Raw genomic sequence first — 24,334 nt, 5'->3', positions numbered from 1 at the left:
CCTATTCTTCCTTTATTTCCTTCTTTCTGACTGCACATCATAAATGCAATTCTCTAGTCTCAGAATAGCTTTCTGACCTACAGTGATTCAACCTTGTATCTTTTTCTCTTATTGATAAAATGAAAATAGGTAATATACTTTTGTTTATAGGGATCACACAAACTCAATTTGTGTTGTTTCTGAATGTTAAAATTAGGCACACCTAAATTTATTTTAATCTTTGTTTTCTTTCATTATGTACTTTGATATATTTAACATAGTTTCATATTTTCTGTTTTACATTTTCTCTTAAGTTCTTGGAGAATAATTAACTTTAGTAGCCATGATTTACAAAGTTTAATAAAGTGTGGTTCTGAACCCATTTCCATGTTTTAGTATATCATTCTAGAAAGTTTCTCGTAATTTCAAGTAAATACCAAAGACAGACTGCGTGACTGTAATGTGGGTGGGTATTATCTCAGTTCTCTCAGCTCTGCAGTAAAGTATTAAGTTCTCATAATGCATGCATATGTGATTAAATTAGATAATTTATCAGTTTTTATATAATGGTTGCAATTTTGCTTTATGGGTACATAAGAACTTTGGTGATTTAAAAATGATAAGAAATTTGGTGATTTAAAAATGAGTTAAGATTTTTTTCCATTAGAAATGAAGTTGTAAGTAAAATAGTTGCGTGAGATCCCTGTACAATTGTAGGTACCTCTGCTATTTGAAGATTCATTACTTTTTTTTAAATTTTGTTTTTTGTTTTAAATTTTTTTGTTTTGGGGTCACCTCTGGCAGTACTCAGGGGTTTCTCATGGCTCTGAGCTCAGGAATCACTCCTGGCAGTACTTGGGGGACCAAATGGGATGCCAGGTATTGAACCCAGGTCAGCTGCATGCAAGGCAAGTGCCCTACATGCTGTACTAATCCTTCAACCCCAATTCATTGCTTTTCTAAGTGAATATGCCTCATAACATTGATAAGATGAGAATATATACATGAAATAAAACTTATTTTGTATTTTTCTGTAATAGAGTATTTTCCCTCTAAATAACTGATTCCTACCCTTTCCCCAAAGTATAAGTGAACTAAATAGTTTTAATGTATTTTATTTCTCTTGAAATGTTACAAATATATAGAAATAGTCTTGACTCTGGATAGATTAGAGCTTGTTCTTAAAAATAAATTATGCACTTTTCACTTGAAACTTATATCTTACTTGAAACCGTCATTGTCATCCCGTTGCTTATCGATTTGTTTGAGCGGGCATCAGTAACTCTCTCATTGAGAGACTTGTTGTTACTGTTTTTGGCATATCCAATAGGCATGGGTAGCTTGCCAGGCTCTGCCATGCGGGCTCCATACTCTCAGTAGCTTGCCAGGCTCTCCGAGAGGGGTGGAGGAATCGAACTCGGGTCGGCTGCATGAAAGGCGAACACTCAACCGCTGTGCTATCACTCCAGCCCTTTTCACTTACAGACTAAAAAATGAAATACTTTTGTGACAAGTAGCAGTATGTTATAAGGCAATACCATACCATATACTTACAATACATAATACCCTGTGGGCTAGAGATATAACAGTGTAATGTGCTTTCCCTGCATGCAACCAACCCAAATTTGTTCCCAGCTCCCCAGGAATGATTTCTGAGTACAGAGCCAGGAATAAGCCCAGTCAGATGCAGCCCCCAAATCAAAAAGAGAACAAGATAGGAAGCATGGGCCAGGGAGATGGCTTATTGAGTTGGATGACATGCTCTGCATGCTGAAGCTCTGGTTTAGATTCCTGGCACCACACAGTCTCCTGAGCATCGCCAGGAGTGATTTTCAGAGGACTGAGCCTTGGAGTAGCCTCTGTACACTGCTGGCTGTTGCCCAAAAACAAACCAATTAACCTCTTTGGTTCTGTTGTTCCTTAATGTATCTGAAGTCCTTCACATAACATTTGTAACATTCTGAACTGTCAGTTCTTTCTCTGCAATGTAAGTGTGCCATTTCTTCTTCTTCTTGTTCCTTTTTTAAAGAAGAGAGACCTGAGAACTAAAAGGAGAAAATATTTTTTATATAAAACTCTTATTGTAAGAAGTTTGTTTCTTTTGGTATTCTCCAATTCTTGAGTATTGTAGTTAAGAAAATGTTAACTAGTTTTAGCTTCCTGTGTTTTTTTGGTTTTGCTAATTTTTCTTGTTTTGTATAGATGCCATTGGATCAGTCTTAGGTCTCTGGCATGCAAAACATATGCTTAGCCCTTTCTACTCATTATTTTTCTTGTGTGTGGGGAGGGGTGTGGGGGGAATGTGGCAAACCAGTGATAAAATGTGGTGTTAGGAATCAATGAAGGTTGACCAGGGTTGGTCACATGAACCTTAATGTAAGCTACTGCTCTATCTGATCTCCTTTGCTTATTATTTTTTGTGCTATAGTTTGTTTACCCAACCATGACATATTTTCTCAGGGCTAATATTTCCACTCCTCTTTATCCTTTCAGTCATAATGGATACATTTAGTCATAAGGGATTCATTTTCCTCTTCTAAAATGCAATTCTGTGCCATGTATTGCAAATAAAATTGTTAGGTGAAGTAATAGATTAATTAGTTTGCTATTCTGCTCAATGAAAGAGAAGTGTAATTCTGATGGCTTAGACAACAACTAACTACTCTTACAAGCAAACTTGCTAAACACAGTAAATGTTGAAGATTTTTGTCCATCTTCTCATGCTTCCCACCACAACTATCTTAATTAAAAGAAATATGATTCTGTGGGGAGAGGTAAAGAACAGGATTTAGACTGCAGAGCTCAGATTAGCATAATGAGGGACTTCAGTAAAGTTTAAAGATTTCACATACCAACAACTTTTGAACTCAGATTCATGTGCATTTTTGAAAAGGTGGTTAACCTCCATTTTATTTCTTTCTTGTATGAGATAAATATATTCAAATATTCCTGTACTATATATATTGATTATTGCTTGGTCTATGTTTATTTTTAATAAACAAGATGCAGTGCTTACTCATATAATTGTGTCTTTCTAAATAATAGTTTGCAGCAAAAAGTGGAGAGATGCCTTGAAGATGGAATCCGCCTTCCCATGTTAGATGCAAAACAGCTTCAGGATGAAAATGATAGCCTGAGAGAACAAAATGAGAATACTAGTAAGGTCAGTGGATATGTAAGCATAGGTACCTAACTTAATTATTTGATGTAAATGTTTGCCAATATTTACTAGCCTACAAGATTTTTAGTTAGAATGCTTTTATTTAGAAAATAGCTGTTTAAACAAAAATTTCTTTCTCTCTAGATTAAGTATTTCAAAGTTATTTTTATAAATTACAGAAAGTATTCGTCAAGAACTAATGGGAAGCATGAGCTGAAAACAAGTCAAAAAGTCATGAGACAGTTAAATCTTAAAAAGAGAAACAAAGAGGGGGCTGGAGCGGTAGCACAGTGGGTAGGGCGTTTGCCTTGCACGCGGCCGACCCGGGTTCTAATCCCAGCATCCCATATGGTCCCCTGAGCACCGACAGGGGTAATTCCTGAGTGAAAAGCCAGGAGTAACCCCTGTGCATCACTGGGTGTGACCCAAAAACCAAAAAAAAAAAAAGAGAGAAACAAAGAGCTAAACAGACTTCCATGTATAACTCAAGTAGTTTGTGGGCTGTTTAATAACACTTGGTATAAATATTTTTGTAAAAAATATAAATCAGACCCTGACTTAAAAAAGTTTAAATTTACTGTTCACAATGTCCTGTCCTTTTCTTTGTGTTTTTAAAGTACTGATTCTTGTATAAAGCTATAGTAAATTTTATTTAGACTGATTTATTTCTCATGTTGTAGATAATACACAACCAACAAGATGAGATTGACAGAATGGTTGTAGAAATTCAGGTAAGGGATATTTGTACTTATTTTAATTTAGCTATATAAGATTTATTCCTAATGATTACGTTGACATAAAATACTAAAGCATATGTATATGTGTAAAAGCTTACTTGCAATTAAAGTGAGATTGACAAAATTTTTGCTATTAATGTTTCAGGTTCTTTTATGTGGTTGATGAGTTTTGAAGCTTCATCCAGTGATGCTCAGGAACTATTCCTGACATTGTGCTCAGAATAACCCTGGGCAGTGCTCAGGGGACCATAGGTTGTGCCTGGATCATGCCAGGGTTGGTCACATGGAAAGGAGGCACGTTGCCTCCTGAACTCTCTCTTAAACCCATAATCTTTCAGTGTTTCTGAGAATGAAAGTGTTTTTATGTAAGTCAATTCTCCAAAAATTATGGATATTTTCTTCTCTGTTCTTTACCTTCTTTAATTGGCTATTGTCAGTCTCTTCCACTGAGGACCCTTCCAGTTATCAATGTTCTATTAATTAAAGACATCATCATCATCATCATCATCATCATCATCCCGTTGATTGTTGAATTTCTCAAGCGGTCTCAGTAGCATCTCCATTCGTCCAAGCCCTGAGATTTTAGAAGCCTCTCTCTACTTGTCCTTCCAACGATGCTGTACTGAAGGCTCTTTCAGGGTCAGAGGAATGAGACACAGCTTGTTACTGGTTTGGAATATTAATACACCATGGAGACCTTGCCAGGCTCTCCCGTGTGGTCAGGAAACTCCCAGTAGTTTTCCAGGTTCTCCCAGAGGGAGAAGTAGGCTATAAGATATCTTCAGCCACCGGGAGCTCTGCTCGGGGTAGGGAGGGAAGCTGGAACCCATCCCCTCCGAGGAGGCCCCAGGGAAGACAGCCAGGCACTCGGGCAAGAGACTCTCTTAAAAACAATGAATTAATTTTAGTTCACATATTATTTGATCTTTATACACTATTGCCATTTGAAAATACATTCATAGCACCATTTTGTCTTTCTTATACTCCTTCCTCTATTCTCTGGGCTTTATTTCCGGTCTGTTCTTAGTATGGGTTTCATGCAAGTATTTCTCTTTGTTTTCTCTGCTATTCCTATTAATAGTATCATTTTCATTCAATTTCTTTTCTCTGGGCTGGAGCGATAGCACAATGGGGAGGGCATTTACCTTTCACGTGGCCAACATGGGTTCGATCCCCGGCATCCATATGGTCTCCCAAGCACTGCCAGGAGTGATTACTGAGTGCAAAGCCAGGAGTAACCTCTGAGCATTGCTGGATATGACACCAAAAAAAAAATCTCTTCTGAAAGTTTTTTCTATTTCCAGTTATTCTTCCCCATCCCCCAGTGTCTCAGTGCTATAATGTTGTATATATGATTCCTACCAGGTATAGAAGTAATTCTATACACCTCCTTGTTAGCTGTGGATTAAAACCCTAAATATAAGCATAACATTCCTACAATTGTTTCTTCCCACTTGTCCACCCTAAGAAATAGATATATGTATAGTCATACTCTGCATGTACATATATTGGCTTAGAAAATGTCAGTTCTTCCAAAAAAGTACTTTTCTAGGAATACTCATCTGATTTATCTACTCAGTTTTCAAGATTCTGCAGAAATATTACTTCAATAAAACCTGGAAAGATTTTCTTTTTGGTAGAATTGACCATTACGTTTAGATATTTGTGACTTTACCCCCTTTACTTTCTCAGTAGTGGAGGCTGTGCATACTTATAATTTAGAGAATCTGGCCCATAATTCATAATCACATTTATGGATTAAATGTTTCCATTCTTTTATTGATTTGCTAGAGGTTTACTTAACTACATACCTATGTGCCAGACACTTTCTGACAAAATGTTAAAAACAAGATTCATCAGTGACCAAAAAATAAGTTTCTGGTCCTTCTATTGAGATAAGATGGAGAAAAGAACACTATAATGTCATCTAGTGAGATGAGCTATTAAAAACAGAAGTAGGGTATAGGCAATGACAGTGTCATATTACATAGAGTGGTCATAAAAGTTTTCCTGAGGATGTGCTATGAGAAATCAGATTTGTGAATGAAGTCATTTGGGTGAAGCGAATAAATAGTGCCCTTACATTGTCAGTTATGCTTCAAGACCATCATAAAACTAGAATGCAGTGTTTTGAGTTCTAGTTGTAAGAAGTGATGCCAGAAAGTAACCTAGGTCCAGAATACATAGTAATTATGTCTCTGTAATAGTTTAAACATGATAGAATATCACTGGTCATAAAGTTTTATTTGGGGGGGCACACCCAGCTTTGCCTAGGACTAAATCTTAGCTCTATAAGTGCTCAGGGATCACTCCTTGCTTTGCTAGGAGGACCATTTGGAGTGCCAGGGATCAAACCAGTTTCAGCTGCATGCAAAGCAAGTGCCTTATACACTATACTATCATTCTGCTTCCTAAATTTTAATTTTTCTACTTTTTAAATCAAAAGTAAATAGTTTTATTTTCAAAATTGTACTGTCTTGCCTTTTAACCATAGTAAATGATTTATCTATTTAATCAAACACTGTATTCTAACTCAGCAGTGTTTATGTGCCAAATGGTTCAGTGTTTATATTCTCTAATTTGTATACCATAAACATAATTTCCCTTATTTTTCAAGCCATTCAAATCACAAGTTGGTTAGTGATTTTCAGCCTTTATTATTTTATCATAGGCCAAATAAAAATTCTGTTTTACTTGGTAACATTTTTCAATAAGACTTCCTAATGAAAATGATCTTGGGGTACCAGGGAGATAGTACGGCAGGTAGTAACTTGCTCTGCATATAGCCAATTCACGTTTGAAACCTGACATTGCATCTGATCTCCTAAGCATTGCCAGGAGTGATGCCTGGGTGCAAAACCAAGAGTAATAAGCCCTGAGCATAGCTGGGTGTGGCCCAAAAACCCAAACAACAAGATGATTAAAATTGTCCTTTGACATTGATATTTTGGTGGGTAAGACATGTATATTATAACATCTCTCTTTGTAGATGTTTAGTAATCCCATCGGCCAAGATCCAGAGACTATAAAACTAAGCTCCCGGAAGCGACATCTTATAGCCTAGTTCTCCTTCTCGGAGAACCTGGCAAGCTACCGAGAGTTTCCTGCCCGCATGGGAGAGCCTGGCAAGCTCCTTGTGGCATATTCATATGCCAAAAACAGTAACAATGATGGGTCTCATTCCCCTAATCCTGAAAGAGCCTCCAATGCGGCACCATTGGGAAGAATGAGTAGAGAGGCTGTAAAATCTCAGGACTAGGACAAATGGAGACATTACTGGGCCTGCTCGAGCAAATCGAGGATCAACGGGATGAAGGTGATTCAGTGACAGTATATATATGTAGTAATTGAAATGTGTATTTTTCTGATTTGTGGAGGTATCTTTAAAAAACATTTTAGTAGTGGGAGGCAGACCAGTGGTAATAAGAGATTACTCTTTCTCAGTGCTCAGAGGTCACTTCCAGAGTGTTTGGGAAACTACCCAGTGCCAAGTATCAAACCTGGGCATCCTACATGCAATGCATGTACTATGCATATTGAGCTCTCTCTCCAGCCCCTGTGAGATATCTTAATGCAATTTGCTCTTACATGTCAGCAAAGTGTTTTAGAAACATTTCAGTATATTATAACCACATATTAATGATTTAAGGATTAATAGAAGAATTTATAATTATATGATATCCTGCTTTTTGCTTTGAAAATGCTTGCGTAAACATTCTTTTATTTAAACAGTAGAAGTCAGATTAATGTGTTGCATATATTTCCAACAACTTGAACACAGAAAATACAGTAATAATTTTATTGATCTTTTGAAGCAGAAAAATGGAACTACTTTTGACTTACTGTTACTTGTTAAAGTGTCTTAATTAATCACTTTTTTTAAATTAAGGTTTATCATTTGATGACCTGTGATGAATATTAGAGTAAAAACCTGAAAAAGAAAGCCTCTCTTTTAAAATAAAAAGATAGGCCAATTGAAAGCATACAAAGAATTCGTAAAATAACAGTGGATTGGAAATTTTTGTTGCTTTGGCTTATAATTTATTAGTAAATTTATTGAACAATTTTATATCAGTATAGAGAAATTCCATTCTCTTGTGAACATATTTATGTGTGTATGTATGTGTGTGTATGTATGTGTGTGTGTGTTGTGCTAGGCATCAAATTTCACATATGCAAGGTTTAATTGCTAACTTTTGAAAGTTGCCTAATTTTTCTCCACTTGAAAGTTGCCTAATTTTTCTCAAGATGCTCACACAAAGAATGCCCAGCCTTATTCATTTGTAGATTAGAATTCTTACCATATGCTATTAGCTTCCTGAAATATGTATAGAATATTTTAATTTCTTCATACTCCTTTATATGACAAAATAACACAGAGTACTGTATAATTAAGGCTAGGAAAATATTTTTAGCATAAATTAAATTTTAACTATCAATGTGGATTTATTATTAAAAAAATTTGCTATCATTATGGATTGCTTGTTCTTTGTTTTTCCATAGAGTCAGAAGTGACTAGATAGTATTTTCAGGATTCATCCATGTTGTTGCAGTTGGCATGATTTCCTTTTTGTGGCTGAGTAATATTCATGTCTAAATATCTTCTTTAGAAAAATATATATTTAGGTCCTTTGCCAATTTTTAAAGTCAGATTCATGGGGTGGTTTGTTTTGTTTTTGTTTTGTTATTGCTGCTTTGCTACAGAGTTGTATAAAATAATTTTTTCCCCAGTAACTTCTTAGTGGAGATAGGATTTGCAAATATTTTCTTCCAGTTAGTAGGTTAACTTTTTATTACTTTGATAATTTGTATTATTAATTCTTTTTAGTTTCTTGATTTTGCCACACTTAAATTTTACTCTGGCACCCACATCCAATCTTTGTCAAGACTGATGTTGAGTTAATTCCTTGTGCTTTCTTCTAGGGACTTTGTGACTTCAGGTATTATGTTCATGTCTTGAGTACATTTAAGTTCTTTTTCTGTTTTTTGGGTTTAATTTTGGCAGCAGGTAGGTGCACACCTGGTGGTGCTCAGGGTTTACTCTGGCTCTGCACTCAGGGATCACTCCTGGTGGTGCTTGGGGGACTATAGTTGGGGACTATAGTGGGAATTAAACTCAGGTTGGTCCTGGACAGGCAAGCTCCCTGTCTGCTCTTCTATCTCTCTGGCACCCATTTGAGTTTATTTTTGTATGTGTCAGATGTCTTTTCTGTATTATATCAATGATCAAGTAATGATTTATTGTGTAATCACGAAAGGACTAGGAAACCCCATGGCTCTCTCTTGCCACCTGTGTTCTGTGGTCTCCTGCCACTTCCCCATCCTGAATGGCCAATGCCATGGGCAGACGAAGGAGGAAACGAGGGCCCAGATGGTTGATGATCATTTACCATTCATTCCGTTTTCCCCACTCTCCTGTTCCAATCTCACTAAATTCCCATTCCTGTCTCTTCCTGTGCCCCTTGCTCATCTTTCTCCACTTTCAGTCTTGGTCTCTCACTAGTCTCTCACCAATTCCAATTCCCGCATTAGGGTAGCAACCACACACCCAGGTTGGGTAGCACAATCAACATATGAAAGCTTTTTCTGATTGCTGATCAGGCTCAAGGGCAAAATACCATCTTGGGGTTTTTTCCTTTCCTTAGTCCAATAACTTAATTAACATTGTAATTAACATCTTAATTCTACTTCTTAATATTAGTTATTTTATATAGGCACGAGCTGGAGTGATAGCGCAGCGGGTAAGGCATTTGCCTTGCATGCGGCCGACCCGGGTTCAATTCCTCTGTCCCTCTCAGAGGGCCCGGCAAGCTACCAAGAGTATCCTGCCTGCATGGCAGAGCCTGGCAAGCTACCCGTGGAATATTTGATATGCCAAAAACAGTAACAACAAGTCTCACAATGGAGATGTTACTTGTGCCCGCTCGAGCAAATTGATAAACAACAGGATGACAGTGACAACATTGACAGACAGTCTGGGCACAGTAAGAGATACATTAATCTTGTAGGGTGGATCTCTTAGGGACATCTCGCTATAGATCTCAGACTACAGTGTCAGGCCAGATTAGTCTTTCCTAACCCTAGCAGGGTCCAAATCTAGATGTTACTTTTTGGATCATGACAGACTTTATTGATGATCATGCTGACACTTTGGTGCCAGGGTAGCTCACAGCTTGCCTTGGGTCATCATTTCGATGCCAGGGTAGCTCACAGCTTGCCCTGGGTCCACCTAGTCCCTCATCGGGACACTGCTTTGGAGTGCTAGGAAGTAAGGTCAACTGAGGCTTAAGTTGAGAGAATAGATGCCCATGAGTGAATATTATTTGGAGTCAGTTAACTCTCCAGTTGCAAAAGCATAGCGTTAACTGTCTTCCTGTGTCTACAAAAAGGACATTACTCTGAAATAACTATGCAAAGGACTTAAGGAGAAGAGAAAAGCAATATTTACAAGTTAACAGTGTCTGATTAGGAGATACATGTCATTAACTGGTTGGGGAAGCAGAGCACAAACAAAGAGTTTACAAATAAACACAGAGGAGTGGGATTACTCTGATGGGAGTAACTCAATAAACCTTAGCTCCCTGTGGCAAGGCAGGAAGGACAAACCAATGTTATCCTACAATTTATCTAGTGTACTTTTGGGTTTGGGGGGCTGTTTTTGTTTTGGTGCTACACCTTATATGCTAAGGAGAACAGACCTAATATATTGTTGAATTTTTGTTTGTTTAATGCTTTGCTTAGAGGTTTTGCATCTATGTTTATCATGGTATTGTTCGATACATTTTTACTTTCTTGTGAAGACTCTTTGAAATTGGTAGGATAAAACTAGTATCATAAAATAAGTATGGAAGCATTCCCTATTCTTCATTGTTTCACAAGTATATGAGGAGGATTGGTATTCTTAAATGTGTGATAGAATTCCCTGTGAACATTTATAGTCCTGAATATTTTGCTTGTTGTGATGTTTTTTATTATTGATGTCATTAATCATTTGTTCAGATTTTATACTTCTTGAATCAATTTTGATAGGTTGTATAGGAATTTGGACTGGAGCGATAGCACAGCGGGTAGTGCATTTGCCTTGCACGTGGCCAACCCAGGTTCAATTCCTCTGTCCCACTTAGAGAGCCTGGCAAGCTACCATGAGTAGCTCACACAGCAGAGCCTGGCAAGCTACCCATGGCATATTCGATATGCCAAAAATAGTAAACAAGAAGTCAATGTTTTTTAGTTACCTAATTGGGGGCTGGAGTGATAGCATAGTGGGTAGGGCATTTGCCATGCATACGGCCAACCCAGGTTTGATTCCCAGCATCCCATATGGCCCCCCGAGCAACACAAGGAGTAATTCCTGAGTGCATGAGCCAGGAGTAACCCCTGTGCATTGCTGGGTGTGACCCCCCCCAAAAAAAGTTACCTAGTTGGCATAAAATTATAGCAATGTGTTTGTGATTCTTTGTATTTTTGTGACATCAACTTTCACTTTAATTTTTTGTTTTCTTTTTCTATGTAAGTCTACCTGAAGATTTGTATATTTTATCTTCTCATAAAATTAATTCATAATTTAAATTTTATAGTCTATCTTTTTTTCTTTTTCAATTTATTCAAATATTGGGAAATTATTCACTGAGCATATTATGGTATTATTTTTGTCATGCAAATTATTTGTCTTCATAAAGGTGTTCTTCTGACGTTTCCTTAATTTTTCATTTGGAGCATATTTCTTGGCTTCTTCATTTTCTTTATTCTTTGTGTGGGTTCTTTGCATTAGATAAAACAGCCACCTGTGCTGGTCTTAAAGGAGTTTCTTAATGTGGGAGGTAAATTTTCCTTCTAGGTTTTTTTAAAGGCTATTGAAAATATTATTTTTTATTTTAATATTTAAAATATTAAAATTTTAAGGTTATTGGAAATATTAAGTTATATTAAATATTAAATAAATATAAATGCTATATTCAAAGCATTTCTTTTATTGATGCATTCTAGTTACCACTATCTTAAGTATGCAGTATTGCAAAATAGTGTGTTTATAGCAATATAATATAAAACTATAAGTGTTCTCAGTAATAAATGTAAAATAATTTGTATATGCTTTGTTTCTAGATAATTGAAATATGTACAATAAAATTTCTATCAAAAATATTTTAGATGAACTTTCTTTTAAAGTTCTTTCCTTGTTATTGTTTGTTTGACTTAATTAGACACAATACACTTAAGCCCTTCAGCATAAATGATAATAGAATGAAGGTAGAGGCAGGTTCACAGACTAATTTAATTGACTTTTGTATTTTAGAGATGAATTTAGTTTCATTTGTGATCCTTAAAGTTTTGGAACAGGCAGACACAATGAGGACCCACTAGCACTAAATTTAAGGTGAATTTTATAAAGTCAAGACTAGCTCAAACCCATCGGAGGACAGTTACTGGTCCCTCCTTGGTAGTGGGCATCAAGGCAACCTGGGAAAAAATCCTTTAAGACCAGGTATCCCTCATATTTCTTTGACTTTATGGAGCACATCCATTCCCCGAAGTTGCCTTCACTCCAGTTCAGTGGTCTAAGCAGGTGGTGGGGTAAGAATATCTTCTCTCTGGTGTCAGCCCTTTAGATCACATACATCCCATGCATGCGCTGCCAGCAGTTTATTTTGAAAATATAAATGTACATTTAAAAAACAGCAGTTTCTTAGAATTCATCTCTCATACTCTTCGTGACATGGCTAAGAATCATGGCTTCTAGAGTGTGCTCACTTCTCTCTAATTTTTATATGTAGTTCAAAGTTTACCCCTCAAGTTACAACTTGTATATCCAGTCGCCTACTCAGCATCACAGCTTAACATAGTTGTAACAGTTCCAGAGCTGAGTCTCTGGGAGCTTATTTTAGTGATGGATGAGGGAGGGATGCCTCCAAGGTGATACTCCAGAAGTCAGAGAGGATCCTACTGGCAATTTGGAGCCAACTAGGCTGGTGGTTCACAGCAAAAATTGATGAGATACTGCTCTGACCCAGTAGTTCAGGGGATACCTGGGCCACTACAGTGTTGGTGAGGGCCTCCAGAACTGCATCTGGAACCATCTGGGGGACCATCTAGTGTCAGGAATTGAACCCAGGTTGGATGCATGCTAGGCATATGTCCCAACACCTGAACTATCTTCCAGCCTCAAACTGGATTTTCTTATTGCCCCCACACCAAGTACAATATAATGGCATTTCCTACATCATTTATATTTTTTATCTCTATTAATTACAAACCCAGCCACAGCCATGCTCAAGGCCCCTCTCCACTAGTTCAGAGAAGCCTCATGCATGAAGGAACCAGCAGAGGAACCCAGGTGTGCGGGACCCGAGGCTGAGATCGCCAAGCCTGCTCAGATCAGGACTCGGCCTCTTCCGCCCAGATCCCCCATTTTCCAGTAGCTAGGTGGTCACACCCAGAAACTGCCCTCTGGTGCCATGTAATCCCATCAGTGGCCAACATCCAGAGACTATAAAACCAAGCTCCCAGAAGACATCTTATAGCCAAGTTCTCCCTCTCCGAGAACCTGGCAAGCCGCCGAGAGTTTCCTGCCCACATGGGAGAGCCTGTCAGCTCCCTGTGGCATATTCATATGCCAAAACCAGTAACAATGATGGGTCTCATTTCCCTAACCCTGAAAGAGCATCTAGTGTGCCACCGTTGGGAAGGATGAGTAAAGAGAGGCTGCTACAATCTCAGGGCTAGGATGAATGGAGACATTACTGAGACTGCTTGAGAAAATTGACGATCAACGGGATGATGATTTGATGATGTTGATGATGATTTACAAATCTCTCTGCCCTTTTACTCAATGGAAAATACTTAATTTTTTTTCTAACTCCTCTTCACATTTTGTAGAAAATCACTTTTAAAATGTTACATAAAATCCTTGGGGCTAGAGCGATATAGTATAGGGTTTAAGGGGCTTGAGTTGCATACAGCTGACCAGTTCAATTACTGACACCATGTATGATTGTTGTCCCCCTACCCAGCACTGCCAGGAGTGATCTCTGAACACAGAACTAAGTCAGTCACACCACTAGGTGTGACCCAAAGAAAAAACAAAACATAAAACAAAATATATTTAGAATCTGGCCCATTCTTCTGTGTTCTTCATCCAGGTCATTTTTCCCCCTCTAGTCTTGCATACCCAAGGACTGTTGTTGTCAGCCTGAGTGATCCCGTTAAAGCCATAGCGCATTAATTTTCTTCACAGACACTTCAGTGGTTCCTCAAGTTTTTGCACAGCAAAAATTACTGTTTCACACTCATGGGGCCTTACACAATCTGTTTCCCACACCAACTTTCTGATTTCATTTCCTTCTATTTTCAGCCCTCTGCCTTTCTTTTTTCCTTATCAAATGCAGAAGGCACCATCTGCCTCAGAACCTTTGTACTGATTGAAATACACTCTCTTAATATCTGTGGAACAGTCTTTCACTCCTTTAAGCCTTTGTTCAAATGTTAACATTTTTGTGAGCTCTTATAGATCTCACTTGAGATTTCAATACCCTTCCCTTTACAAATGCTCTTATTTGTCTTTATATCACATTTCTTATTCAAATAAACAGTATCGTGTAGGTTTACTGTGTTTCTTTGTTTTTTCTCTTTTGAAGCTTAGAGTGTCAGTGGCTTTGTTCATTGATGTAATTTTACAATACATAGTATTTGACTATAATTTTTATTTAACAAAGATAATCTTTATGAAACTCCTGAATGTTATGTGTGCATGTGTGTGTATGATTTTAGTAGAACTGCTAATATAAATTTTATTTATAGTATTTCTTAAATTGGGGTTGTGGAGAATGTAGAATGTGTTAGCAAAGGCACTTCATGCTTTATTGTAGCTATTTCTATATGGGACAAAAGAAGAGAAGCATTTCTGGATATGTGCACCAAAAATTAAACATGCTTACTAGAATATTTTTAAAATTCAGCTGTAAATTAAGAAGAAATTATAGACATTTTAAAATTTAAGTTGCTAATTTTAGTAATTCCATTGTAAGCTTAGTAGAAATTTTTCTTTTCTATATTCCCTATAAAACATTCTTTCTCATGTAGTTTGAGTTAGAGAAGTAATTTAGGTCTTTAGGTGAAAAATTATAGCCAGGTATAGTGTTCAGACCTAAACTTATTAATCTAAAAGTTGCGTTAGCATTTGATCATTTTAAGATAAACATATCTGTAAACACTTTCTTCTATTGAATACATGCTTTTTGAGACATACCTTGGATCCAGTCAATGTAATATGTTCCCCTCTCAGCACTGGGTATGACCCTAGAAGCCCTATAGCACCACAGGGCTCAAGCAGCACTGTATACTTAGGCCCTAATATTCAACTATCCAATGGTTCTTAGATTCACTGGGATGGCCCTTGGCCCCTCTGAACACCACTTGGGAGCTCCCTTCTCCCCCCCACTACGTGCATAGTAAAGATGGCTTTATGATCCTGTTATCTATCTTATTAATCATAAAATATTAAGAATTTGTTATATAATATTTTAATACACTCATATGTATATGTATACACACATATATAATCAAATGGTACAGTAAGGTTTGTAATATAGTATTTAAAAGCAGCTTTAAGTTTCACATATTTTACTGAGATTAAGAACATTCTCAGTAAAGGAGGGTTGGTTTTGTTCTGTTATCTCTTTGGAACCATTCCCCTAGAAGTAATACAGGTTGAGTTAGAAGTAAAAGTTTCATGTTCTCAGAAGCTGAGGGAGATAAAAGATGCAACTTTTTCCTGTTCTGATTACCTACCCAATTGCATTTTACTTTAAGCAATAACATGCTTTGCTCTCTAATTTTCTTTATTCTAGTCTTTGCAAGAGAAACTTTCTAAAGAAAGATCAACCACTCAAAAGATGGTGGAAGAACTGGAAAAGAAAGAAAAAAACCTCCAGAGATTAACAAAAACATTACTTGATGTGAGTGAAATTTAAATTTCTTTCAAAGGATAATTCAATTTAAATCTATTTAAGTTCAAACAATTGCTATTTTGTACATATTATCAGAATATGTTTCTATTGAATGTTTGATGTTGATGTGTCTATTAAATCCATTAGGTTTCTTAATGAAAATATAATATAAAAAGTACAAACTTATATTTCTTATGTCTTAAAATATAGTTTCACAGACTTAGTTATGGAAGCAAAGTCATGTTATATAGAGATTATATCCCAAAGTCATCACCTGAGACATAAATTGACTAATTTTTAAAATTGCCCTTGAAAATCTTTAAGGAAGTATTGACTTTTAATCATTGGAATATATGACACTTTCTTCATTTACTTAAAAGATGAAAAATACTTACATTTAAAGACATAGAAAAAAATCTATCTTTTTTCTTGTCTTTTCCTTCTTTTGTTGTATCTGGGCTTGAACCCAAAGCCCTGTACAAGGCAAGTCCTTTGCTTCTGTGCTATATCCCAAACTCACCCTCAGAACTTTTAATTTAATTCAGTTGTTTCATTGTTCTCACATTTTACCTCAGAATATGTAAGACTGCATTATGAAATTTGGGACACTTTTCTTTATACAACTGTCTTGTTTATCAACAAGAATAGTATATATATTATTGCTAATTAGTTATTGGTATGTATGCACACAAAAAATATAGGTAATACCAATAATAGTAATTATTTGATGTTCCGTAGTGCCTAGTCTATATTATGGTTTCCCCACTTATGGGCCAGATAGATCTATGGACTCTAGCATGTGCTTTGCACGTAGGAGGATCCAGGTTCAGTGCAACATATGTCCCCCGCACCACCAGTAATGAATCCTGAGCACTTCTGGGTGTGAATCAAGAAATTCCCCTCCACCTAACACTTCCCTCAAAAAAAGACTTCTCAACTGTCTCACCAACATTTTGTGTAATGACTTTTGAGAGCAACATTAACAAGGGCCATGAATTACATTTCATTTTGACCTAAATTTAACATCCCTTTCCTCTTTCTTGATGTTGACTTGTTAATGAAAATGGGCTTAATTGTCTTACAGATTTGTAGATTGTCTGGCTAGACTCATCTAATTGCTTTCTCATGCTGTCCTTTATCTTGTTCTTTACCTCCGTTTCTTTTAAGCCCATCAAATATAATTTGGTAATTTGATAATGATCAAATTATATTTAGCTTATTTCAGGTAAGGGATATATCCTAATTTCTTTGGTTAATATGGTGACAGACTGATTCTTTCCATTGTAATGTTATTACCTCATTACCTCTACAGAAAGTAAGAAAGTCTGGACTGACACTTTTATTACTTTTTTTTTCTTTTTGGATCACACCCGACGATTCACAGGGGTTCCTCCTGGCTCTGCACTCAGGAATTACTGTCAGTGCTTGGGGGACCATAAGGGGTGCTGGGAATTGAACCCGGGTCGGCCACATGCAAGGCAAATGCCCTACCCACTGTCCTATCGCTCCATCTCCAACTTTTAATACTTTTTAAATGAGCAGTTTACCAGTAACCTTTTTTCATAATTTTAGCATCTACTTAGTGATCATTGTCTGAATCATCAGATGATTAAAAGAATGTTATATTTTCCAGTTTCAATCATTACTTTACATTTGTTGCTTTCATCCATTAAAATCTTTTTGTCATCAACTCAAATTGATTTTGTCTGATATACAATTCCAACAGGAAAGTGAATCTTATGGAATGTTACCTTTACTTTGTAACTTTCAATAATGAGCAGCAGCAGTCTGGGGGGGAGCCAGCTCCTCACAAAATGAGAACAGCTCTCCTTTCCCTCTGCTTCCCTTTTCCTTTGTTTTTTGCTTGCTGTGTTGCAGTTGAAAAGGATCACATAGCATTCTTGGCTGAGGTACTCACAGGTCACTGGTACACATGATTGACATGCTCACACACTTATTCTCAATGCTTAGGAGGGCTTACTTATTTTAGTTTTGTTGTTTAGACACACTCTGTTTCAGTGTTTAGGATACTGAACACTGCTATGGCACTGAGTTCATGAACAGCAGTGCTACTGGGACCCCACTGCTCATGTGGAATGATGACAGGCTTCATAGCTGCAAAGGAGGCTTTCAGTAAAAAAGTTGATCCAGCTTTTTTCTTCTTTTATAAGTGTAGTCATCATGAGTTCTACTGGTAATTCCAATTCAAATGAATAATTGAGTTCAATTCAGTTCAAAGATCTTGGGGTACAAATTTTCTTCTTTGATTTTATGCTTGTATTTCTTTTTCCCTTTCACTGAAAATTTTGGTTCTTGCCAGTATTAAATAATAATTAACTTTATTGCTTGTCACTGAGTATAGCTACAGAATGAGGTTTAAAGATATTTTGTAGTTCTTTTTGTTCTTTTCATAGGTCTTACAGAAAAATATATCCATGACCAACATGCTCTTATGTGAGAGCATTAGAGACCGCTGGAAAGGAGATTGTCTGGGTTTCTGTTTCCTCTTTGAGGTTTGCTGTAGGGAGGGCATAGGTGATGCAGAGGAACTCTTTGTATTTTTTATTTACTTTGTCTACTATGTGAGTGTGGACTCGAGTGATAGCACAGGAGGTAGGGTGTTTGCCTTGCATGCGGCCGACCCGGGTTCGATTCCTCCGTCTCTCTCAGAGAGCCCGGCAAGCTACTGAGAGTATCCCGTTCACACGGCAGAGCCTGGCAAGCTACCCGTATTCGATATGCCAAAAACAGTAACAGGTCTCATAATGGAGAGATTACTGGTGCCTGCTTGAGCAAATCAATGAACAATGTGACTGGACGACAGTACTACAGTGCAGTCCTATACATGTGAGTGTAGAAAAGTTTGGTAGTGTACACATCTGACTAGAGTTTTGCTTATATATTTGGGAGATGTTAACCTTTTGAGTAATCATCCTAACAACCTAATTTTTGTTTATCCATTTAGAACCAAAGACAAACAGAAGAAACATGCTTTTTCCTGGATCAGGACCAGGCTGCCGACCAATCCAGGCAGCAGACATTGCCTTCTAAAAGACCCTTGTTTGATTTGGATGTGATTGATCAGCTCTTCAAGGAAATGACCTATTGTTTGTTTGACTTGAAAGCTTTGTGCAGTATTCTTAACCAGCGCGCTCAGGGCAAGGAACCTAATCTCTCATTATTACTGGGAATCAGATGTAAGTGAACATGACCTGCCCTTACTGTATAGTTTAGCAGTCAGAAACCTATATGCATGAATTGGGCACTTCTGACTATGTCCTTGTCCACTGAGATTTATATCTCTGAATCAATATGAAGATCCATGAATATTTGTTAGTACATCATTGCTAGATCATGCCTCATTATACTTACAGAATGGTGGAGAGGTGATAATAGCTGATGGACCACCTCGACACAGTGCTTTTAAATCTGTCTGTGGGTGGGCTAGCAGATGTTTCTTTGCTGAACTGGTGACTAGAGTGGTAGTTCAGTGTGCTTTACTGATTATTAAAAGTGTTAGTTATGTTTACTTATCTGTATAAATCAGTGATCCAGCTCTCTGTCCATTGGTGAAATATTTGAGGAAAAATACTCATTCCCTTCCATATGCAGGATATGTTCTCTGACAACTGCTTAGTGTTAGTGACATAAGCACATATTTTAATCTGTGGGCTGGTGATTGAAAACCACTGAGTACAGATGCAGCATCCTTGTCTCAGTTATCTGCTCATTTGTTCCTTTCAATGTGACTCCACCTATTCTGCCTCAGTTCTACCTTCCTCCACAAATACTTGAGAGAGCTATTGCAGGAATACCTTACTTAGAGTCCTTCCCTCTGCTGTACTTCTGCAACAGTACTCATCTATTTGTTTTTTTTTTAATTCTCACAATATTGAAGTGTTGATCTCTTTTTTAATACAGAATAAATGTACCTTCAGGAGGGTTTGGTTTGAGTTTGACCATCCACACAGTTTACCAACCATCATGTTATATTAAATACTTATCTAATAGTATGGTTACTATGTGCTGGACTGAGGACTAGTTTTGTTTCTAGTTTCATCAGAATGATTCTACTATTGTACAAGTTTATTGGACAAACAAGGTAATATTCATAATCAAAAGGTGTAATGCCTGCCAAATTAAGCATGCAGCTGTGCTCAGAAATGTCAACAGTCTCCTCCCTTCATAATATTTGTATATTATACACATATCTCAGTGTGAGAATGTAGAATACACTTGAAATATATTGACCTGCTCAGGAAACATTTGTCATATGCCTTCTCTGGTTCAGGCAATATGCTAAAAATTCAGATAAATTGAAAATACCCTTCTCTCTCATATTAACTAAATTATTAGAGTTTTATACAAATAATTTGATGAATGTAAAACAGTAAGCCTGGGAGAAAAAGAAAATGGACAACTAAATATACCTGGGAAGGAGGTGTGAACACTCCATGACAGAGCTGGTATTTGACTCTATTGTTAAAGAGGGAATAGGAAAATTTTGCCATGTTACCAGTGATCTTTTGGAGTAAGAAATAAAGGTTCATACAGGAACACTTACCTTTTCCCATTTTAGAACTGAAAATTTCTTCAATATTTTGTAACCTTTCTGTATAGTATTTTCTATAATATTTAATTGTTCTGGTAACAAGATTAGAGATCAATCCTAATTAAAGTAAAAGTAGATTCACCACCTAGTGTTTACTCATTCAAGTATTTAAAGTTTAGCCCCATAATTCTTACCTTGCAGGTTGCCAGTGTGAAAATTTAAACAACCAGCTAATTTATCAAAAATCAGTAGATTCTAGCCAGAGATGTGGCTCAATGGTAGAGCAGTTGCCATGTAGGGTACCTGGTTTTTATCTACAGCCATTAAAACACACAAAACACATACACATAAAAAAAGTGGACTGTTTTGAATCCTTTTCAGTGCACCAATTATCTGTTAGTGTCTATGCCCCACCCTTAAAACTCTGCTGCCATGGTTTCCATGACATTGTTCTCTGGGTTCTGCTTTTTATGCCTTTATGACTGCTCAGTCTTCATGTTTTGTGGAATTCTCTGTCACTTGGTATTCTCCAGGAATATTTTGTTTTTTTCTGTTTGTTGTTTATCTTTTGCTTTACTGAATCCTATCCACATACTTGTTTTCTGTTATTGTAGTACATTTGATCCATTTAAGCATTTATAGCTAATCCTGCCTTAGATTGTCTTTTGGTACTCATGATTATACATACTGAATATTAGAATCATCTGATTTATAAGCATCATAGACTCAATAGATCCTTAATAAACCTACATTTTTTTCTTCCCTATACCTGATCATCGCTGTGAATAACACCACTATCCAGCTATCACCCAAACTACATTTTATCCTCTTCCTTACTATTCCTTCATCTATATGTATCCCATGCTCACTCTTCTACACTCTACTCAAATCAGATCTGTCAGTTCTTTCCTAAAAACTCCCAGCATTTATTCCTGCCATCACATCTCCATAATAACGTAGCCTAAATTCAAATTCTCAATCAGCTGGATCGGTTGTTCTGGGTTGTTCTGTCTGTCAACCTCCTCACTCTCTTTTTATCCCAGTTCATTTACATTGTGCCAGAGTGACCATGACTCCTGACTCCACAATACTTAGACTTCCTAGAGGTAGACATTGGGTGGTCTACCTGCTGCTCTTGGCTACTTCTTTATCAGTCTCCTCTCTCCTAACTTGTGCTTGCTTTTTCTCCACCTGTTCTCTCTAAAGTTTACTCTAGTTGGTTTCTTCCTTGTGCCATTAATGAATAGTCAGAGGTCATTTATAATCACTCCTTCTGCTTGCTTGTTCATGAAGCAAAACATTACTTGTGTAAGTCACTAAGAATAAGCAATTATGTCCAGAATTTTGCTTACCTCGACTTCTAAAGTAGTACATGCATCATAACAAGCGTTCAGTTAATGATTTTTATATCATATGTTATTTGGCTTTATGCCTCTAATCAGCTACTCAGTCCAATGGAATCTATAAGGAAAGATTTATTTTGGTGTACCTCTGTTGAGCTATAAATAATTAGGGTAAATTATAAAAACTCGTTGATTCAGTCTCAATTCATACATTGCAGCTTATAAAAATTTAAGTTAATCCCCCTTCCACCATTATACAAGTGATTTTCAGATATTTTTGGTTTGGTTTTATTTTGGAGCCACACCTACTTATGCTCAGGGGCCACTCCTGGCTCTGCAATCAGGAATTACTCCTAGCTGTGTTTGAGTGACCATGTGGGATGTCAGGGATCAAACCTACATGCAAGAAAAGAGCACTACTCACTACTATCACTCCAGCCCTGATTTTTTTTTTTAATTAATGAGTCACCGTGAGGGTACAGTTACAGAGTTTCATGCTTGTGTTACAGTCATACAATATTTGAGTACCCATCCCTCCACCAGTATCCATTTTCCTCCACCGATGGCTCCAAGGTCCCTCCCACCCCCTCATCTGCCCCCCCCCCCCGTGACAGGGCATTCCTTTTTGTTCTGTCTCTCCTTTTGGGTGTTGTGGTTTGCAATGGAGGTACTGGGTGGCTATCGTGTTCAATCTATAGTCTGCTTTCAACCCGCCTCTCCCATCCTGAGTGTATCCTCCACTACACTTTAGTTGGTGTTCCCTTCTCTATCTGAGCTGCCTTTTCCCCTAGCATGTGAGGCTGGCTTCTAAGCCATGGAGCAAATCTCCTGGTACTTATTGCTACTATTCTTGGGTGTTAGTCTCCCATTCTGTTGTTTTATATTCCGCAGGTGAGTGCAATTTTTCTATGTGTGTCTCTTTCTTTCTGACTCATTTCAGTTAGCTTGATACTTTCCATATTGATCCACTTGCAAAGCTCATGACTTCATCCTTTCTGACAGCTGCATAATATTCCATTGTGTAGACGTACCAAGTTACTTTATCCAGTCATCTGTTCTCAGGCATTCGGGTTTTTTCCAGATTCTGGCTGTTGTAAACAGTGCCTCGATGAACATACAGGTGCAGATGTCATTTCGACTGTACTTTTTTGCCTCTCCGGGATACAGTCCCAGAAGTGGTATTGCTGGGCCAAATGGGAGCTCAATTTCTAATTTTTTGAGAAAGACCATATTGTTTTCCAAAAGGGCTGAACCAGTAGGCATTCCCACCAGCAGTGTAGGAGGGTCCCTTTCTCCCCACATCCACGCCAACAGCGGTTGTTTTTATTCTTTTGGATGTGAGCCAGTCTCTGTGGCGTGAGGTGGTATCTCATAGTTGTTTTGATCTGCATCTCCCTGATGATTAGTGATGAAGAGCATTTTTTCATGTGCCTTTTAGCCATTCATATTTCTTCCTTGAGAAAGTTTCTGTTCATTTCTTTGCCCCATTTTCTGATGGGGTTAGATGTTTTCTTCTTGTAAAGTTCAACCAGTGCCTTATATATCCAGATGGGTATTGGGTGAATATCTTTTCCCATTCTGTAGATTGCCTTTGTATTCTGGTCACTATCTTTTTGCGGTGCAGAAGCTTCTTAGTTTAATATAGTTCCATTTGTTTACCTCTGTTTCCACTTGGTTGCTCAATTGTGTGTCATCCTTGAAGATACCTTTAGTTTCAAGATAGTGGAGGGTTTTGCTGAACTTGTCTTCAATGTACCTTATGGATTGTGGTCTGATGTTGAGGCCTTTAATCCATTTTGATCTGACTTTTGTGCACGGTGTTAGGTCGAAGTCTAATCCCATTTTTTTGCATGTGGTTGTCCAGTTATGCCAGCACCATTTATTGAAGAGGCTTTCCTTGCTCCACTTCACATTTCTTGCTCCCTTATCAAAGATCAGATGATCATATATTTGGGGCTGCATGTAGGGATATTCCATCCTATTTCATTGGACCAGCACTAATTTTCAGGTATTTGACAAATGGGAAATAAGTGCACTAATTGGGCTTGAGGAGAGACATTAGAACATGTTTTGTTTTTTTTTACTTTTGGAACATTTTAAAAATTAAACTTGAATACTTGTGTGTCATTGTATGAATTTAAAATGTTTCTAAAATTATTTATTTTTTATTGAATTACCGTGAGATATACAGTTGCAAGTTGTTCATGATTGTGTTTTTGTTATACAGTGTTTCAACACCTGTCTCTTCACTATGAATATTTCCCACTAGCAGTGTCCCCAGTTTCCTTCCTGCCCACCGCACCCCAGGCACTTCTCTTCTCTCTCTCTTTCTCTCTTTCTCTCTCTCTCTCTCTCTCTCTCTCTCTCTCTCTCTCTCTCTATCTTTCTATCTCCCGTCTCTCTCTCCTTTTGGTATTACAGTTTGCACTGTAGGTGCTGAAAGGTTGTCATGTTTGTTCCTTTATCTACTTTCAGCACACAGTTCTTGTCCAGAGTGATCATTTCCAGTTATCCTTGTTGTAATGGTTCCTTCTCTGTCCTAACTGCCCTGTACCCCCATCACTTGTGGCAAGCTTCCAAAAGTGGACCAGTTTTCCTGGCCCTTGTTTCTACTGACCTTG

General features: G+C 37.3%; 1 protein-coding gene across 2 annotated transcripts in view; it reads left to right on the top strand.

Annotated features, from left to right (window-relative positions):
- Positions 1-24,334, top strand: part of CEP85L (centrosomal protein 85 like) — a 128,817-nt gene that overhangs the window by 94,711 nt on the left and 9,772 nt on the right. For both annotated transcript variants that reach the window (XM_055135900.1, XM_055135899.1), the window contains exons 9-12: positions 3,025-3,142; positions 3,820-3,870; positions 15,720-15,827; positions 18,784-19,015. In XM_055135900.1, coding sequence (XP_054991875.1) covers positions 3,025-3,142; positions 3,820-3,870; positions 15,720-15,827; positions 18,784-19,015 — 509 coding nt within the window. The remainder of the gene's footprint in view (positions 1-3,024; positions 3,143-3,819; positions 3,871-15,719; positions 15,828-18,783; positions 19,016-24,334) is intronic.

Source organism: Sorex araneus, chromosome 4 (genome assembly GCF_027595985.1).
Source record: "Sorex araneus isolate mSorAra2 chromosome 4, mSorAra2.pri, whole genome shotgun sequence".
In the NCBI taxonomy this organism is placed as follows: domain Eukaryota; kingdom Metazoa; phylum Chordata; class Mammalia; order Eulipotyphla; family Soricidae; genus Sorex; species Sorex araneus.
The sequence above is the reverse complement of the archived record's forward strand: the minus strand, read 5'-3'. Positions and strand labels throughout refer to the sequence as shown.